The sequence below is a fragment of the Danio aesculapii genome, chromosome 22, assembly GCF_903798145.1.
Source record: "Danio aesculapii chromosome 22, fDanAes4.1, whole genome shotgun sequence".
Lineage (NCBI taxonomy): Eukaryota > Metazoa > Chordata > Actinopteri > Cypriniformes > Danionidae > Danio > Danio aesculapii.
In genome coordinates, this window is record NC_079456.1 from 2,719,291 (window position 1) to 2,736,902 (window position 17,612).

The 17,612-nt window shown below is 37.1% G+C and overlaps 3 protein-coding genes across 3 annotated transcripts; all 3 read left to right on the top strand.

Moving 5' to 3' along the window:
* Positions 1–545: 545 nt before the first annotated feature.
* LOC130215655 (oocyte zinc finger protein XlCOF15) lies at positions 546–2,505 on the top strand. Its single transcript, XM_056447498.1, has one exon. The coding sequence runs from the start codon at positions 547–549 to the stop codon at positions 1,342–1,344; it is 798 nt and encodes a 265-aa protein (XP_056303473.1). The 5' UTR covers position 546; the 3' UTR covers positions 1,345–2,505.
* Positions 2,506–2,917: 412 nt separating this feature from the next.
* On the top strand, positions 2,918–7,733 carry LOC130215682 (zinc finger protein OZF-like). Its single transcript, XM_056447519.1, has 3 exons — positions 2,918–3,224; positions 3,557–3,666; positions 3,983–7,733. The coding sequence occupies exons 2-3, from the start codon at positions 3,612–3,614 to the stop codon at positions 5,293–5,295; spliced, it is 1,368 nt and encodes a 455-aa protein (XP_056303494.1). The 5' UTR covers positions 2,918–3,224; positions 3,557–3,611; the 3' UTR covers positions 5,296–7,733.
* A 1,005-nt stretch (positions 7,734–8,738) lies between these two features.
* On the top strand, positions 8,739–15,377 carry LOC130215638 (gastrula zinc finger protein XlCGF8.2DB-like). The gene is made up of 2 exons (XM_056447483.1): positions 8,739–8,834; positions 14,266–15,377. The coding sequence occupies exons 1-2, from the start codon at positions 8,780–8,782 to the stop codon at positions 15,105–15,107; spliced, it is 897 nt and encodes a 298-aa protein (XP_056303458.1). The 5' UTR covers positions 8,739–8,779; the 3' UTR covers positions 15,108–15,377.
* The last annotated feature ends 2,235 nt before the right edge of the window (positions 15,378–17,612 follow it).

Genomic DNA, 17,612 nt, shown 5'->3' on the forward strand with positions numbered 1-17,612 from the left:
CTCTGACCTCCGGCATCAACAAAGCATTTGCGCCCACAGAACTGCCGCTCACTGGATATTTTTCCCATTCTCTGTAAACCCTAGAGATGGTTGTGTGTGAAAATCCCAGTAGATCAGCAGTTTCTGAAATACTCTGACCAGTCCGTCTGGCACCAACAACCATCCCCTTTCCTCCCCATTCTGATGCTCGCTTTGAACTGCAGCAGATCGTCTTGACCATGTCTACATGCCTAAATGCATTGATTTGCTGCCTTGTGATTGGCTGATTGGAAATTTGCGGTAACCGGCAGTTGGACAGGTGAACCTAATGAAGTGGCCGGTGTGTGTATATCTCTTTCCACCAATGTGCTCTATCAGTTGCTGTGCTTTACTAATAGTCTTAAACTCAGGCATTTTCTCGTCTTCCTTTCTCTTATCACTAAAAAAAAGTGATGACATTTCTTCTTCTTTTTGTGTTCATCCCTGTACGGTTAGAAACTATTCAAGAGTGGCACATGCTGTAAAAAACTAACAGATTAAAATGTGACTTGTTAATTTTCAGATGTGATGGTGAAGGAGGAGAGTGAAGAACTGAGTGAAGATGAGGAGAAACATCACGTCAAAACTGAAATCGAAGCTCAGACAAAGACTGAAGAAAGTTTTATACTGGAAAGAACAGCCGTGAAATGTTTCCCCTGCACTCAATGTGGAAAGAGTTTCAGCCACGAATACAATCTCAAGTATCACATGCAGATTCACACCGGAGAGAAACCTTACAAGTGTTCATATTGCAACAAGAGCTTCAATTGGTCAGGAAACCTGAACAATCATGAGAGGATCCACACTGGAGTGAAAACACACAGATGTGATCAATGTGGAAAGAGTTTCACAACACCGTCACATTTTAGAGACCATCAGAAGATCCACACTGGTGTGAGAGAGTTCGCGTGCTTTGCATGCAATAAGAATTATTTCACATCTGGAGACTTGAAAAAGCATCAGAAGATCCACACTGGAGAGAAACCGCATGTGTGTTCACACTGCAACAAGAGATTTACTACTTCAAAACAGCTGAAAGTACATGTGAGGATTCACACTGGAGAGAAACCGTACACGTGTACTCAGTGTGGGAGGAATTTCACACAATTATCACACCTTAGAGCTCACACAAGGACACACACTGGAGAGAAACCGTTCGTTTGTTCTCAGTGTGGGAATAGTTTCACACGATCATCACACCTCAAAGATCACATGAGGATCCACACTGGAGAGAAAACACACAAGTGTGATCAGTGCGACAAAACATTTCTGAGGCCTTCACATCTAAAGAAACATCTTAGAGTTCATACAAAGGAGAAGCCTTAGGGTGCACTCGCACTATGATATCTGGGACGGGAGGGGGGACAGGCGTGCTTCGCCCTGGTTCAAGGTAACTGTACATTGTGTGAGTACGCCCTTATTCATGCTCTGATTTTGGAAAGAGTTTTACTCTGCAATTCCATGTTAAAGGGCACCTATGGTGAAAAATCTACTTTTAAAGCTGTTTGGACAGACATGTGTGTAGATGTAGTGTATAGACTGTCATATTGGGGTGATAAACACACCCAGTCCTTTTTTTTTTTTCCAAATTTAACAACATAAAAACGGTGGACCAATTGGAGCGGTTTCCAGATCGACTGCAACTTGGCGTAGGAGTGCGGTCCCCTCGCCCACCGAATTGATTGACAGCTGTGTGTATTAACATGTCCCGGTAGTCACGTGTATAATCATATCAACAAGACCAAGAATAAAGTTCTTACTGTAGTATTTCTCACAAATGCGACGTGAGATCTGCCTCCTGAGGCAGCCGAGGGCGACTACTGAGGCATGTTGCTGACAGGCACGTGGAAACGGTGGCCCAGTACAAAAAATCAGCAACCAAGTTTTACCGCCTATAATACAGACACTTCAGACAGCTATGACAAATACTCTGATGGGTGTTTTGAGCTGAAACTTTACAGACACATTCTGGGGACACAAAAGACTTATATTAAATCTGAAAAAAGGGCTAACCTAGGTGCCCTTTAAAACGCATCAGAAGATTCACACTGGAAAGAAACCGTACACTCACTCAGTGTTGGAGGAGTTTTGCACGATCATCAACCCTTAATGAAGATCCACACTGAAGTGAAAAAGCTCAAATGTGATCGATGCGGCAAGACAGTTTTTAGGCCTTACGAGCTTAAGAAGCACCTTGATCTTCATACTGAGGAGAAGCTTTAGTCCTGCATTTAGATCTGAGTGCTGCATTCGATACTATATGTTACAGTATATTGTTGGACAGACTTCACTCGTGGGTCTGTTGATCTAGAACTGTCAAACTGGTTTACATCGTATCTTTCCGAGCGCTCTCAGTTTGTCTTTCTGTGTGCCATTGCATCGGGCTGTCCCACAGGAATGCAGTGACAGTATACACGTAGAAAACGTGAGGTTTTCATTCATACACTCAATTTTTTATAAACGAATTAAAAGTGCTGCATTCACAAACTGCGCCATGTGTTTTATTTATTTGCTTCAAGCTGGTATTTCTTACATTTTTCTTATATTTTATTAAGTTTTGTAGTTAAGGTGGCTGATGGTTGGAATTGCCAAAGAATGCTGGTTTTGATGGTTTGATATATATTGTTTTAGCCAAATATTACATGAATTAAGATAATTCAAAATTCCTCTTGTTTATTGTTTCTATAAAATTACAATAAACATTTATCTTGTATATGTTTTTTGTTATATCAGATTTTTGTACCACTTTTAATGTTTTTTCCATATATATATACATTAAGTCTGCCACAGTTTATGCGTAATTTGTTAGTTTTTACCAATAAAATCTAAATTCTCTCCCTCTCTAAATTTTTGCCTATCTTAAAAATCAAAACAAAAGTCCTCCATTGTTCCCGCGTCGCCGCGATGACGTCAGCGCTGACGCGTTCATTCAGCGTCGAGTCTTCAGAGCTGAGGTGAGTCGTTGACGCTTTTTCTCGTGTTTACACAACAACAAAACACACTTTACAGTTTATTAAAGCGACAATCTGCGACTAGTTTCTGCGTTGAGTTCACCTCTATCTGTGTGTTTGCTGACCAAAACAATGCAACAGGCGGCGAGCAGCTCTGACAGAACAATATGAGCTCGGTGTTTGTTTACTGTGTGAGGGAATAAAGGGAATATTCTGCGGCAGATATATGAACTTTGATGCTAAAAACTAAAAAAGGTAAGTCTGTGGAGCTCTTTGTGTACTAAGGGGGGGGGGCTTCCAATTTCTGTACATTAATGTGCTACTGCTGGCAATCTAATTTATTGGTTGATATGAAAAAGAGATTTATTTAAATGGTTTTTAAATGCTCATCAATATTATCAAAATTAACAAAATCCTCTTTATTTCATGTCAATAGCTCTTGTTTTTCTCATAAGTTAATTTTATTGGCTACAGCTGACCAAGCAAATTACCTGATCATATATTGTGTCTCCTTTTCAATATTAACATACTATTTATTTCCTCAATCAGTGTAAATGAATCAGATTTCTCCGTTTCTTCTCCTGAAGCTCTGCCGCCATCAGTGAAAGACAAAGACAGAGTTTATTGAAGGACAGTGAGAAGATGAGTGATCCAGAACCCTGCAGAGTTAAACAGGAAGAGACTGAAGAACTAATAGGTTTGTGTTTATTCATTACTCTTCAATAATGAATCTGAATATAAAAGTCAGGTTGTTAATATTTAAGCACTTAATCAGTTTTTCATATTGACTTTTATCTTAACACTTGTTTTGTTCAGGCTATAGGACCTGCCGAAATTAACTTTACATCTCAAACATGTTTTTAATTGAATAACATTAAACATCACGATTATAATGACATGTTTTATTGACATATTATTCCTGTTTGTTTGCCTGTACGGTTAGAAACTATTCAAGAGTGTCACATGCTGTAAAAAAAAACTAACAGATTAAAATGTGACTTGTTAATTTTCAGATGTGATGGTGAAGGAGGAGAGTGAAGAACTGAGTGAAGATGAGGAGAAACATCACATCAAAACTGAAATCAAAGCTCAGACAAAGACTGAAGAAAGTTTTGTAATGGAAAGAACAGCCGTGAAATGTTTCACCTGCACTCAATGTGGAAAGAGTTACAGCCACGAATACAATCTCAAGCGGCACATGAAGATCCACACTGGAGAGAAACCTTATAAGTGTTCACACTGCGAGAAGAGATTTAATTGTTCAAGAAACCTGAATAATCATGAGAGGATCCACACTGGAGAGAAAACACACAGATGTGATCAATGCAGCAAAACATTTTTGAGTTCTTCAGATCTGAAAAACCATCTAGGAGTTCATACAAAGGAGAGGCCTTATTCCTGTTCTGAGTGTGGAAAGAGTTTTATATTGCTGTCACATTTTAAAGCACATCAGAAGATCCACACTGGTGTAAAAGAGTTTGTCTGCTTTGAGTGTAAGAAGAGTTTTTTTAGAGCTGAACAATTGAAGCTGCATCAGAGGATTCACACTGGAGAGAAACCGTACAAGTGCTCATACTGTGAGAAGAGATTCAGATGGTTACAAACAATGAAAACACACGAGTTGATTCACACTGGAGAGAAACCGTTCACATGTACTCAGTGTGGAAAGAGTTTCAGGCAATCATCATCCTTTTATAAACACATAAAGATCCACACTGGAGAGAAAATACACAGATGTGATCAATGCGGTAAAATATTTTTGAGGCCTTCAAATCTGGAGAAACATCTTAGAGTTCATACAAATGAGAAGCTTTATTCATGCTCTGAGTGTGGAAAGAGTTTCACAACACCGTCACGTTTTAAAGACCATCAGAAGATCCACACTGGAGTGAGAGAGTTTGAATGCTTGTCATGTAAGAAGAATTTTTTTACACATGGGGACTTGAAAAAGCACCAGAAGATCCACACTGGAGAGAAACCGCATGCGTGTTCACACTGCAACAAGAGATTTACTAATTCAGGACAGCTGAAAGTACATGTGAGGATTCACACTGGAGAGAAACCGTACACGTGTACTCAGTGTGGGAAGAGTTTCACACAATTATCACACCTTACAGATCACACAAGGACACACACTGGAGAGAAACCGTTCGTTTGTTCTCAGTGTGGGAGGAATTTCACACAATTATCAAACCTTATAGATCACATGAGGATCCACACTGGAGAGAAAACACACAAATGTGATCAGTGCGGTAAAACCTTTCTGAGGCCTTCAGATCTGAAGAAACATCTTAAAGTTCATACAAAGGAGAAGCCTTATTCATGAGTGTAGAAAGAGTTTAACTCAGCAATTCCATTTTAAAGCACATCAGAAGATTCACACTGGAGAGAAACCGTACTCATACTCGGTGTTGGAAGAGTTTTGCTTGATCATCCACCCTTAATGAACACCTGAAGATAGGGGTGGAAGAGGGGATTCTTCAAGGTGAAGATGGCTAAAGTAAGAAACTGGTTATTTATAGTGAGTTAGGAATCGTCTGATTGGTGAATCATGTGTTAGTTAATGCGGGACCAGCTGTGATCAATCGTAAGCATGTGCTCCTCAATTAGTTTATTAATAAACTTCACCAAGTAAAAAATGACGTAGCGGGGGTTCCGGTGGCGTCATCTCTCTGAATGGCAGCTTACACAGTGGCTCCTCTTAGAAAATCGTTCATAAGCTCCAATAAATCATCAAAAATATTATTTTCGCGACTCATGTTGCTTAATAAGTGAGGCAAGTACGGCAAGAGGAGACAGAAACAAAAAATACGCTGCTGGAGAAACTTACGTGAAGAAACTTAGACAAAAGCTCTCACCCACAAGAACCAGATAGCGAAGCTAATACTAACAAAGCTTCCCACCTGAGTGACGTGGCATGTTTGACCAAAGTTCTGGAGGAGATAAGGGACTTTCGTAAAGACACAAAACAACAACTAAGGGAGGTCATCACCGAACTCACTGGTGTTAATCAAAAGATAGCGGAGGCCGAAACGCCAATTGGAAAAGCAGAAGACTGCGTCCAAAACATAGGACAGATAAAATTGATGAATCAACAAGACGATAAACTGCTGGACCAAGAAGGGAGGTCACGACGGGGATATATAAGGATCTTCAATGTACCCGAGGGAGCCAAGAGGGCATCGATGACATTTGAAGTTGGAGAAGTTTCTACCTGATGTGCTGGAGATTCTGCCGACCACAGATCTTGGTATTGAGAGAGCTTATCGGACACTGGCCCCAAAACCAACAGGCAATGGAGAAGAAAGGCCGCGGTCAATAATAATAATCAAATTCCACCGCTACAGAATTAAAGAAGATCTACGCAAAGCTTGGGGAAAAAATGGTGCTCTTGAATGAAAGAAGGTTTATTTACGTTGATCAAGATTACTCTCTGACGGTTCTGCAGAAATGCACAAAATATACTGAGGTGAAACGAGTGTTAAAACAGAAGCACATACGCTTTCAGACCCCTCTCCTGGCTAAACTTTGAGTGTTTTAACAAAGATGGGACACGACTGTATCAGACAGCAGAGGAGGCGACTTCAGATATGAAGGACAGAGGCCTGACGTTAATGTCATCACGCTGAAAGAAAGCCTAGCTGAACAGCTATCCCGTACTGCCTGGGAGATGATGAGCGGATTGAAACCACAGGAGATGGAAGAACAAAGAGAGAGGAACATTAGGGAGAGGTTGCAAGTTTTTAGAAGACGACGCCTGTCCCCTTCAGATGAACTTTAAATGTAAAAATATAACACTACTAACATAGTGATAGTAGGTTCAAGGAAAATAGTGCTAAAGTGTTAAAACTAACAATTTACTACTCAATTACAGTCATTTGAGTGTTTGTAATTTGTTTCTTCACACCGCTGCACATTACTCCAGTGCTTCAGCATCTCCATTGGCTCCCTGTTCATGCACATATTGATTTTAGGACTTGGATTGTAATCTACAAAGCAGTACATTGATTCACTCCAGATTACATGTGTGATCTGCTGCACTGAAGGGTAAAAACCATGAGAGGTGGAGCTTTTTCTTATGGTGTGTTTAAGTTATGGACAGCATTACCCACAATTATCAGCAATGCAGTTTCTTTGGATTTCTTTAAGAAGCTGCTTAAGAAGCTTCTGCATTTGTGTTTGTTGTATATCTTGTAGGATTAATCATTGGTTTAACTCCAGTATGTTTCATAAATGCCTCCTAATTGACAAAAGATGATTTAATTATGATGTGTAATCCATGACAGTAGCATATTAGCAATATCTCATATTGAAAAAAATAGTAGTGAATATATTTATATTTTGGTCTATGTATTGGTCTGTGTATTTGTCCAGCCCCTTCTCTGCTGATTGAAAGTGCAGCATCCACACCGATCGCAAACTGCACTATTTCTTTTGTTGTTGATTTTATTTTTTTATTTATTTGCTTCAAGCTATTATTTCTTACATTTTTCTTTTGTTTTGTTTATATTTGTAGTTCAGGGAAAGATAATTTAGTGTAAAGTCAAACACAAGCTATCTATACTTAGGTTTGTTTGTAGTGGAACCTCCACTGATGGTTTCACTTTCACGTTCACAAGATGTATGAAATTGCCATAGAATGCTGTTTTTCATGATTTGATTTATTAATACCGTTGTTTTAGCCGAATACTTACCAGATAAATGGAAAGATTTCAATACTCCTCTGTTGCTTATTGTTTTTAGAAAATAATTTAATCTTTTCCAGATGCCATTTAAAATGAAAATTACAATAATTCTGACTTCAACTGTGTATATGTATATATATTTTCTTTGTTATATCAGATTTTTATAACACTAAATGTTTCTTTTTTCATATATATATATATATATATATATATATATATATATATATATATATATATATATATATATTACTTGGATCTAATATGACACTATTGCGTTGAGTCTTTCACAGTTTATGCTCGATTTGTAAAGTTTTATATAATTTTTAAAAATAAAAACAAAAGTCCGCCGTTGTTCCCGCCTCTTCGTGATGACGTCAGCACTGACGCGTTCATTCAGCGTCGAGTCTTCAGAGCTGAGGTGAGTCGTTGACGCTTTTTCTCGTGTTTACACAACAATAAAACACACTTTACAGTTTATTAAAGCGACAATCTGCGACTAGTTTCTGCATTGAGTTCACCTCTATCTGTGTGTCTGCTGACCAAAACAATACAGCAGGCAGAGAGTCGCTCTGAGAGGACAATATGAGTTCAGTGTTTGTTTACTGTGTGAGTTTACCCTCATTTGTGATTATTTCGCTTAATATGATCTGTGAAGGGAATAATGGTAATCTTCTGCAGCAGATGTGTGAACTATGATGCAGAAAACAAAAGTAATAGTTTGTGGAGCTCTGTTCTCAGTTTTTTTTTATGGGGGACTTCCAGTTTCTGTACATTAATTTGCTGCCTCTAGCAATCTAATTACTTTATTGGTTGATATGTAAAATATTTAATTAAATGTTTATTTAAATGCTCATCAGAATGAACAAAATCCTCTTTATTTCATGTCAGTAGTTCTTGTTTTTCTCTCATTCATTATACTGATGTCTTCAGATCTTAAAATCGCCACATTAGGTTAATTTTATTAGTGTCAGCTGACTGAGCTAATTACCTGATCATATATTGTGTATCCTTTTCAATATTAACATACTATTTATTTCCTCAGTGTAAATGAATCAGATTTCTCTGTTTATTCCTCTAAAGCACTGCCGCCATCAGTGAAAGAGTTTATTGAAGGACAGTGAGAAGATGAGTGATCCAGAACCCTGCAGAATTAAACAGGAAGAGACTGAAGAACTAATAGGTTTGTGTTTATTCATTACTCTTCAATAATGAGGCTGTAGAACAGTGAGGTTGTTCATCTTTAAGCACTTAATTAGTTTTAGTAATTTTATTTTATGTTAACACTTTATGTCAGTAAATGACACTTAATGACAGGTGTTATAAACATGGATAAAGTCTAATTTACATTTGTGAAATGTCACATCATGATTATAAAGGTTTCATGAAGTAAAGACCCTTAAGTAAAACGCTTTCCCTGCCGCTTTTGTTTTTAATTTTCATGATAAGGCAGGTGTTTGTTTTTCAGTACTGCGCTTTTTCTACAAGGAGTAATGTTATGTTAAATGCTTCTAGATGTTGACACTTTTTAATGTTTCCTATCAATACTCTTTACTGCTGATAGGTGAAACTAAGTGACACTCACTGGCGACTTTATTAGGTTTCTGAAGAGCGCAAAAGAAGCTACTAGTAGGCGTGGCCAACCGTCGCCATTTTGTTCGCGCGTCATCGCACCCACGGCGGGATACCAAACAAGGGCAAAGAGGCGGAGATTGGGCGGAGCTACAGACACATGCTGGAACTTTGCTTAGACCTGGCAGACAGACTTTACTTTGGGAGAAACGCTTGATACTTTATTACCTGCGACTCGTTTGTGTTCTGACCACATGTGCTTGGCTGTACACTATATCAATAAAGTGTTTAGACTTTTAAAAACACCGTAGTAATACATTGAGCCACTAAACATTGCTCTTATGACGTTTTTCAACAAAAGGAAACCGCGAATTACTTCCAAACACTTCAGATATAGTGTGTGTTAGAAAAGGCAAGACTATTGATGAACTCCAGCATAACACTGTATGATAACGCTTCAGATGACTGTTCTAGAGCTACAGCTAATCAATCTGTCACATTCTGGAGTGCTTTACAGCCCTAAAGAAAAATATTATTGATAAATGATCTTAAATAAAACAAATACATTTATAGAGATGGTATACAAGTATATAACTTTACTCACCAGGGAAACAGAGGCCACACGAATGGTTTGTGAGCACAATTAAGTGCGCACAGCATCCCATATCATCTGATAATTGTAAGAAATAAGTCCAAAAGGCAGCTGACTGTGTAAAGCCACATAAAACAGAACAAAAATACGATGAATATGCCGAGATCAGTGGCTAATCTGCCGGATTCAGCTGAGGTGAAGTGACCAGCGAGACCTAGCTGTCACTCAAGGGGCCACGCCCTTAATTATGCAAACTTAATATAACCTAATATAAAGGAAATGGATGAGTTATAAAAAATTCACCCCCCTCACAGTTGTCATGGAGGGTAATAATAGCTATATGAACCCAAATCGTTCTTTGTACCAGGCTGTAAACACCTTTTTTTCTGCTGTAAAGTTGGCCATTCTAACAGTGGGCTCAATTGCAGTTTGCTCTATTATGGAGCCAGGACTAGCGCAATTTTGATGAATTGCAGTTTCAGTTACTTCCGTATTGGCTTCCCGAGGGAGAGCGGGAGGTTGCCGCTTGGGTACACCTTACTTGTGCCAGGTTGGACCCCCTTTTTGACTTCAGAACTGCCAAAATCAAAACTTTTGTTAGTTGTGCAGGGTGATTTTTGTGGCATTTGCAATAAAAAAAGACATCTAAACATCTAGACATCTATTTTCGTTTTAAATCAATGCAAATTAAATCCAAGTCAACCACTTCTTAGTGATCAATTAAACTGTCAATGAATCATTATGAGGCAGAATTGTTCAGTTCAGTTATTTACTGTAAATATTATGCTGTAACAAACAAATTATAGTATATACAGGGTTCAATGCTAAGGATTTTTTCTGCTGTTTTTTTTCTAAAGTTTATCTTTTTTCCAGTGGTTCCGATTTTTCCTTGCCCTGCCAAACTTTTTACTGGCCCCACCAAAAAAAAGAAGTTAATAGCAATTTCTTAGCCACGTACAACATTATAAATTATGTTTCAAAAGCCAAACATAATTGAAATACATACCCTTTTTATTCAGCACAACATTTTTTACAACTGACAATTAAAAAAATCAATTGTGATGTAATATATATATATATATATATATATATATATATATATATATATATATATATATATATATATATTGTCAAGAGTTTGGGGTCAGTTTTATTAGTTTTAGTTTTTTCTTGTTTCTTTTAAAGGAAAATTATTCAGTTCATAAAGGCTACATGGCTAGTTTCACTTTGGACCAATGTAATCTATGTACTATAAATTGTATAACTCTGTGTTTTAAACAAATTGAAGATGAGTGGATATTATCTAAAACAGATTGCCACATGTCTTCTGATAGTTCTGTCTTTAGCTCCACCTCCCATTTTCTTTTTAATTGTACTAGGGGTTCCAGATTGTAGGTATTAATTATAGAATATATTTTGCCAATAAGTCCCTTTGAGTATGGGTTTAGCTCCATGATGGAGTCAAGCAGGGAGGAGGGAGGCAGTGATGGAGGACACAAAACTTATATCTAAAGAAGTGTATCTAAAGAAGTGAGAATTTGGAACTTAATTTTTACTTGTTGGAATGAAGCAAATTGTCCATCAATAAACATCTTTCAATGTCTTAAGACCTTTCATAGACCAGATGTCAAAAGTTTTGTCTACAGTAGAGGAGGTGAACATATGATTTCTTGCTATGAGGGCATAGGCTGATAGTTCTTTAAGTGCAAAACAACTTCTAAATTGTGCCCATATTTGAGTGAGTGTTTACTCAATTATTTTTCTGATCAAACTTCCCTAATTTAGTGTATTATTTTAAATCCTTACTTAAAATGTGTATATATATATATATATATATATATATATATATATATATATATATATATATATATATATATATATATATATATATATATATATATATATATAAAAATAACACATTTTTCTTTGTTTACCCCAAATGGATCTGTTTCTGATCTGCCCTAAAATGAAAATGCTAAAATCGTCCCAGTAAAACAGTATTTCACATTTGTCTTAATCGTGCCTACCGCTACAGGGAACTATTAGCTAAACATGAATCATTAAATAAGATTAGACTATTAGCATCTCCCTTTAAAACGAACAAATTAGTTTATTTTTTTAAATGGGTAGTTTTTCCCAAAAATGAAAATTGTCATCATTTACTCGACCTTTACTTGTTCCAAACAGGTTTGTCTTTTTTTCCTTCTGTTGAACACAAAAGAAGATATTTTGAAGAAAGCTGGAAACCTGTAACCATTGACTTACATTGACATAGTATTTGTTTCTCCTTATGTTGTAGAAGTTTATAGTTACAGGTATAACTGATGAAAAAAAAAAAAAATATATATATATATATATATATATATATATATATATATATATATATATATATATATAATAAGGCAAGGCAAGTTTATTTATATCGCACATTTCATACACAGTGGCAATTCAAAGTGCTTGACATAAACAGGAATAAAAGAAACAAGTATAAGAGAAATAAAAACAAATAATGAAAATGGTAAAAATAAAAATAAAATAAATAAAAATAAAAGCAAATAAAATGTGTTATAAAAGATTGAAAAAGAAGAGAAAAACATAGTAGTTCGATCTGTCGGACGTAGCACAGTGCTCATTCAGTAAAGGCACAGCTAAACAGATGTGTTTTCAGTCTTGATTTGAACGTGCCTAATGTTGGAGCACATCTGATCATTTCTGGAAGCTGATTCCAGCAGCAGGGGGCGCTGTTAGTAGCTGAAAGCTGATTCACCCTGCTTTGACTGAACTCTTGGGATTTCTAATCTATTTGATCCTAAAGATCTGAGTGATCTGTTAGGTTTGTATTCAGTGAGCATATCTGTAATGTATTGAGGTCCTAGGCCATTTAGTGAATTATAGCCCAGTAATAATACTTTAAAATCTATTCTGAATGTAACTGGGAGCCAGTGTAAAGACCTGAGGACAGGTGTGATGTGCTCTGATTTCCTGGTTCTGCTCAGAATTCTGGCCGCAGCGTTCTGGATGAGCTGCAACTGTCTGACTGTCTTTTTGGGAAGGCCAGTGAGGAGGCCATTACAGTAATCCACCCTGCTGCTGATAAAAGCATGAACAAGTTTCTCTAAGTCTTCACTGGAAACAAAGCATCTAATTCTTGCAATGATTTTGAGATGATAGTATGCTGATTTACTAACTGCTTTGATATGACTATTGAAACTGAGATCTGACTCCAGAGTCACACCAAGATTCTTGACCTTATTTTTTGTTGTTTGACCCTTAGAGCCAAGGTACGCATTCAATAAGCAATGAATAACTAATGAATCAAAGAAACATTGACTTTCGTCGTTTCTTTGCCTACTATAATTTAAAATTTGGGTCGGGTGTAATAGTACACCACCTTTTTTTAGGACTACACCACTGGTAGCGACGCTACTGCCACACCACTGAGAAATGTAGTTAAGCTAGTGCCAATGCTTTCAACGGCAAACAGGATTAACGTACTTAATAGACGTGGTGGACCACAAATTCAAACCAGAAAACCAATCAAAAGCATCAGAATAGCAGCCCTTTAATAAATGGCCTGAGCAGAAGGCATCGTGCATATCAAAAACAGCCAAAGCAACAGATGAATATTATTCAGCATATCCCAGATTTTATTAGCAGGTTTTAGATGTAACCCCAGTTGTAATCTTTACCATTTTCATAAGTAACTGCAATTTAATTACACATTTTTTCTCTGAACTGAAACCTTAAAAAACTGTTTTAGATTTTTATATTGTATATTATCATTATTATTAATGTATTTTACCTTGTTTATTATTTATTGCTGTTGATTACTTTTAATTGTTAGAATATTTTTATAATTATAGAAAATTGGTATTTATAAAACGTGCTAAAATTGATCTATTTTTATTTTTTGCCATGACATAGCCATAAAAGCTGAAATGGCAATAAAATTAAAACTCTCTCTCTCTCTCTCTCTCTCTCTCTCTCTCTCTCTCTCTCTCTCTCTCTCTCTCTCTCTCTCTCTCTCTCTCTCTCTCTCTCTCTCCCTCTCTCCTCAGTAACTGTAATGACTTGCTGTTACTTTTGTTTTGTAATTAAATTATGTAACGCCATTACTGTGCTGTGCCATTACTGAATGATCACTGTGTTATGTCCCACAGATCGCACTAATATGTTTTTCTCTTCTTTTTCATTGTTTTTTAACACATTTAATCTGTTTTTAATCATTTTTATTATTCATTTTATTATTCGTGCACTTTTCTCTTTTATTCTTGTTTATGTAAAGCACTTTGAACTGCCACTGTGTATGAAATGTGCTATAGAAATAAACTTGCCTTGCCTTATGTGTAACTAGTTACTCCCCAACACTGTCTGTACAGTTAGAAACTATTCAAGAGTGGCACATGCTGTAAAAAACTAACAGATTAAAATGTGACTTGTTAATTTTCAGATGTGATGGTGAAGGAGGAGAGAGAAGAAATGAGCGAAGATGAGGAGAAACATCACGTCAAAACTGAAATCGAAGCTCAGACAAAGACTGAAGATAGTTTTTTATTAGAAAGAACAGCCATGAAATGTTTCACCTGCACTCAGTGTGGAAAGAGTTTCAGCCACGAATACAATCTCAAGCGTCACATGATGATCCACACTGGAGAGAAACCTTACAAGTGTTCACACTGCGAGAAGAGATTTAATTGTTCAGGAAACCTGAATAATCATGAGAGAATCCACACTGGAGAGAAAACACACAGATGTGATCAATGTGGAAAGAGTTTCACAACACCGTCACATTTTAGAGACCATCAGAAGATCCACACTGGTGTGAGAGAGTTTGTGTGCTTTGCATGTAAGAAGAATTTTTTCACATCTGGAGACTTGAAAAAGCACCAGAAGATCCACACTGGAGAGAAACCGCATGTGTGTTCACACTGCAACAAGAGATTTACTCACTCAGCACAGCTGAAAGTACATGAGAGGACTCACACTGGAGAGAAACCGTACACGTGTACTCAGTGTGGCAGGAATTTCGCACAGTTATCAAACCTTATAAATCACATGAGGATCCACACTGGAGAGAAACCGTTCACATGTACGCAGTGTGGGAAGAGTTTCACTCAGTTATCACACCATACAGATCACATGAGGATCCACACTGGAGAGAGACCATACAAGTGTGAACAGTGCGTTAAAACATTTCTGAGGCCTTCAGATCTGAAGAAACATCTTAGAGTTCATACAAAGGAGAAGCCTGACTGTGCGTTCACATCGAAAGCAGCGACAACGTCAAAGTAGCTGGAAGTCATTCATTTTCAATAGTAGCCGGTGTCGAGGAGAGTTGAAATCAAGTCAACTTCAGGGTAATGAGGTATGATGCAGTTTGGCGGCAACCAATCGGAATGTAGTAGTCCAGCGCTTGAGAGGAGTCCAGAGAACGCAGCCCTGTGAAGTTTGTTTTCGATCACAGTAGTTCTCAAGGGTTTGATTATTGCAGTCGGCGAATTTCCAGTTATTTACGATGTTTTCTTACAGGAACATGCATTAATAAAAGATACTGGCGAGTTACTGATGTGCATGTTATTTTTTTTTCCTTTAATAAATCGGGAATCTCCTGCAACAGTACAAAACTGCTTCCGAATATTTCAGATATATGGACACATACTGGATAAGTGAAGCGAAGCCACACCACATGCAACTCGATCCTCCACTGTTAAATGAATCTGATTAAAAGTGCGACATTTTCATGCTAGAAAGCGTGTTTAATGTGGGAATGTAACTGATTTGCTGATAATGCTGCACAGGGGCACCACTGGCCGCCGGATGTTTCTGAATTATGGAAAGCATTACCCACAATTATCAGGAATGCAGTTTGACTCGTTACTGGGATTTTATGTAAGCTTGTAATTCTGTCTTGGGCTGCATTTGTATTTGTTGTATATCTTGTAGGATTATTCATTGATTTAACTCCAGTATGTTTCATAAATGCAAATTTAACAATAGATGATTTAATTATGATGTGTAATCCATGACAGTAGCATATTACCAATATCTCATTTAGAATAAAATATTAGTGTATATAGAAATATAGTGACTATCCAGTAATGTTTACATTTTGATCTGTGTATTGGTCTGTGTATTTGTCCCACCTCTTCTCCGCTGATTGGACAGATGGGTAAAAGACGACAGTGACTTTACAGGCACCATCTTAAGTAATAATGAGATTTTAGCAAAGTTGAGATAAAATTGTACCTCATACTTGGGTCATTTAGGCCCAATTGTACTCTTTAAGCCCTTACCTGTCCCAATTCTTGAAGCTTGAAGATGTAGGGATAGTTTATGCGTGATTTGTAAAGTTTTATGTCATTTTTATAAACAAAAACAAAATCCTCCGTTGTTCCCGCCTCTCCGTGATGACGTCAGTACGGACGCGTTCCTTTAGCGTCGAGTCTTCAGAGCTGAGGTGAGTCGTTGACGCTTTTTCTCGTGTTTACACAACAATAAAACACACTTTACAGTTTATTAAAGCGACAATCTGCGACTAGTTTCTGCATTGAGTTCACCTCTATCTGTGTGTCTGCTGACCAAAACAATACAGCAGGCAGAGAGTCGCTCTGAGAGGACAATATGAGCTCAGTGTTTGTTTACTCTGTGTGTTTACCCTCATTTGTGATTTTTTTCGCTAAATATGATCTGTCAATGGAATAATGGTAATCTTCTGCAGCAGATATGTGAACTATGATGCAGAAAACAAAAGTAATAGTTTGTGGAGCTCTGTTTTCTAAATGTTTTTTGGGATTTCTCATTTTCTGTACTATAATGTGCTGCTGCTAGTAATCTTATCACTTCATTGGCTGATATTTAAACGAGATCTTCATATAAATGCTGTCTTAGCCTATATTGTTTTTAGTCTGAAGCTCATCAATATCATTAGAATGAACAAAATCCTCTTTATTTCATATCAATAGTTCTTGTTTTTCTCTCATTCATTATACTGATGTCTTCAGATCGTTAAATTGCCACATTAAGAGAATTTTATTAGTGTCAGCTCACTGAGCAAATTACCTGATCATATATTGTGTCTCCTTTTCGATATTAACATACTATTTATTTCCTTAATCAGTGTAAATGAATCAGATTACTCTGTTTCTTCTCCTGAAGCTCTGCCGCCATCAGTGAAAGACAAAGACAGAGTTTACTGAAGGACAGTGAGAAGATGAGTGATCCAGAACCCTGCAGAATTAAACAGGAAGAGACTGAAGAACTAATAGGTTTGTGTTTATTCATTACTCTTCAATTTGAGCCAAACACACGAATGCTCTTATTCATGATTGTTTGTTTGTACGGTTAAAAACTATTCAAGAGTGGTACATGCTGTAAAAAAACTAGTGCCTGCTGTACGCACTAACAATAATATTTCCACTTATTTTGAACTTCAACATGGCACAAGACATGGTTGCCCTTTGTCCCCACACTTGCAATTGTGATGGAAGCTCTAGCTCTGGGCCTTCAGCGGCAGGAGTGGAACATAAGGTTTCATAGTATGCGTATGATATGTTATTATATTTGTCACACCCCCTTACAAGTTAAAGTTACTTGTAGAATTTGGCAAAATATCTGGCTATAAGGTCAATATTATAGTGAATTAATGCCTGTTGGAGATGCGGTCAATCTATCATGTTTAGGATCAGCCCCTTTTAGAAAACGACATTTTTGCTCCATCAATGATGGATAGAACTTTTGAAACATGGTCTAGGAAGGGCTTAATGATATTTATATTGATGGAAACGTTGCTTCTTTTGA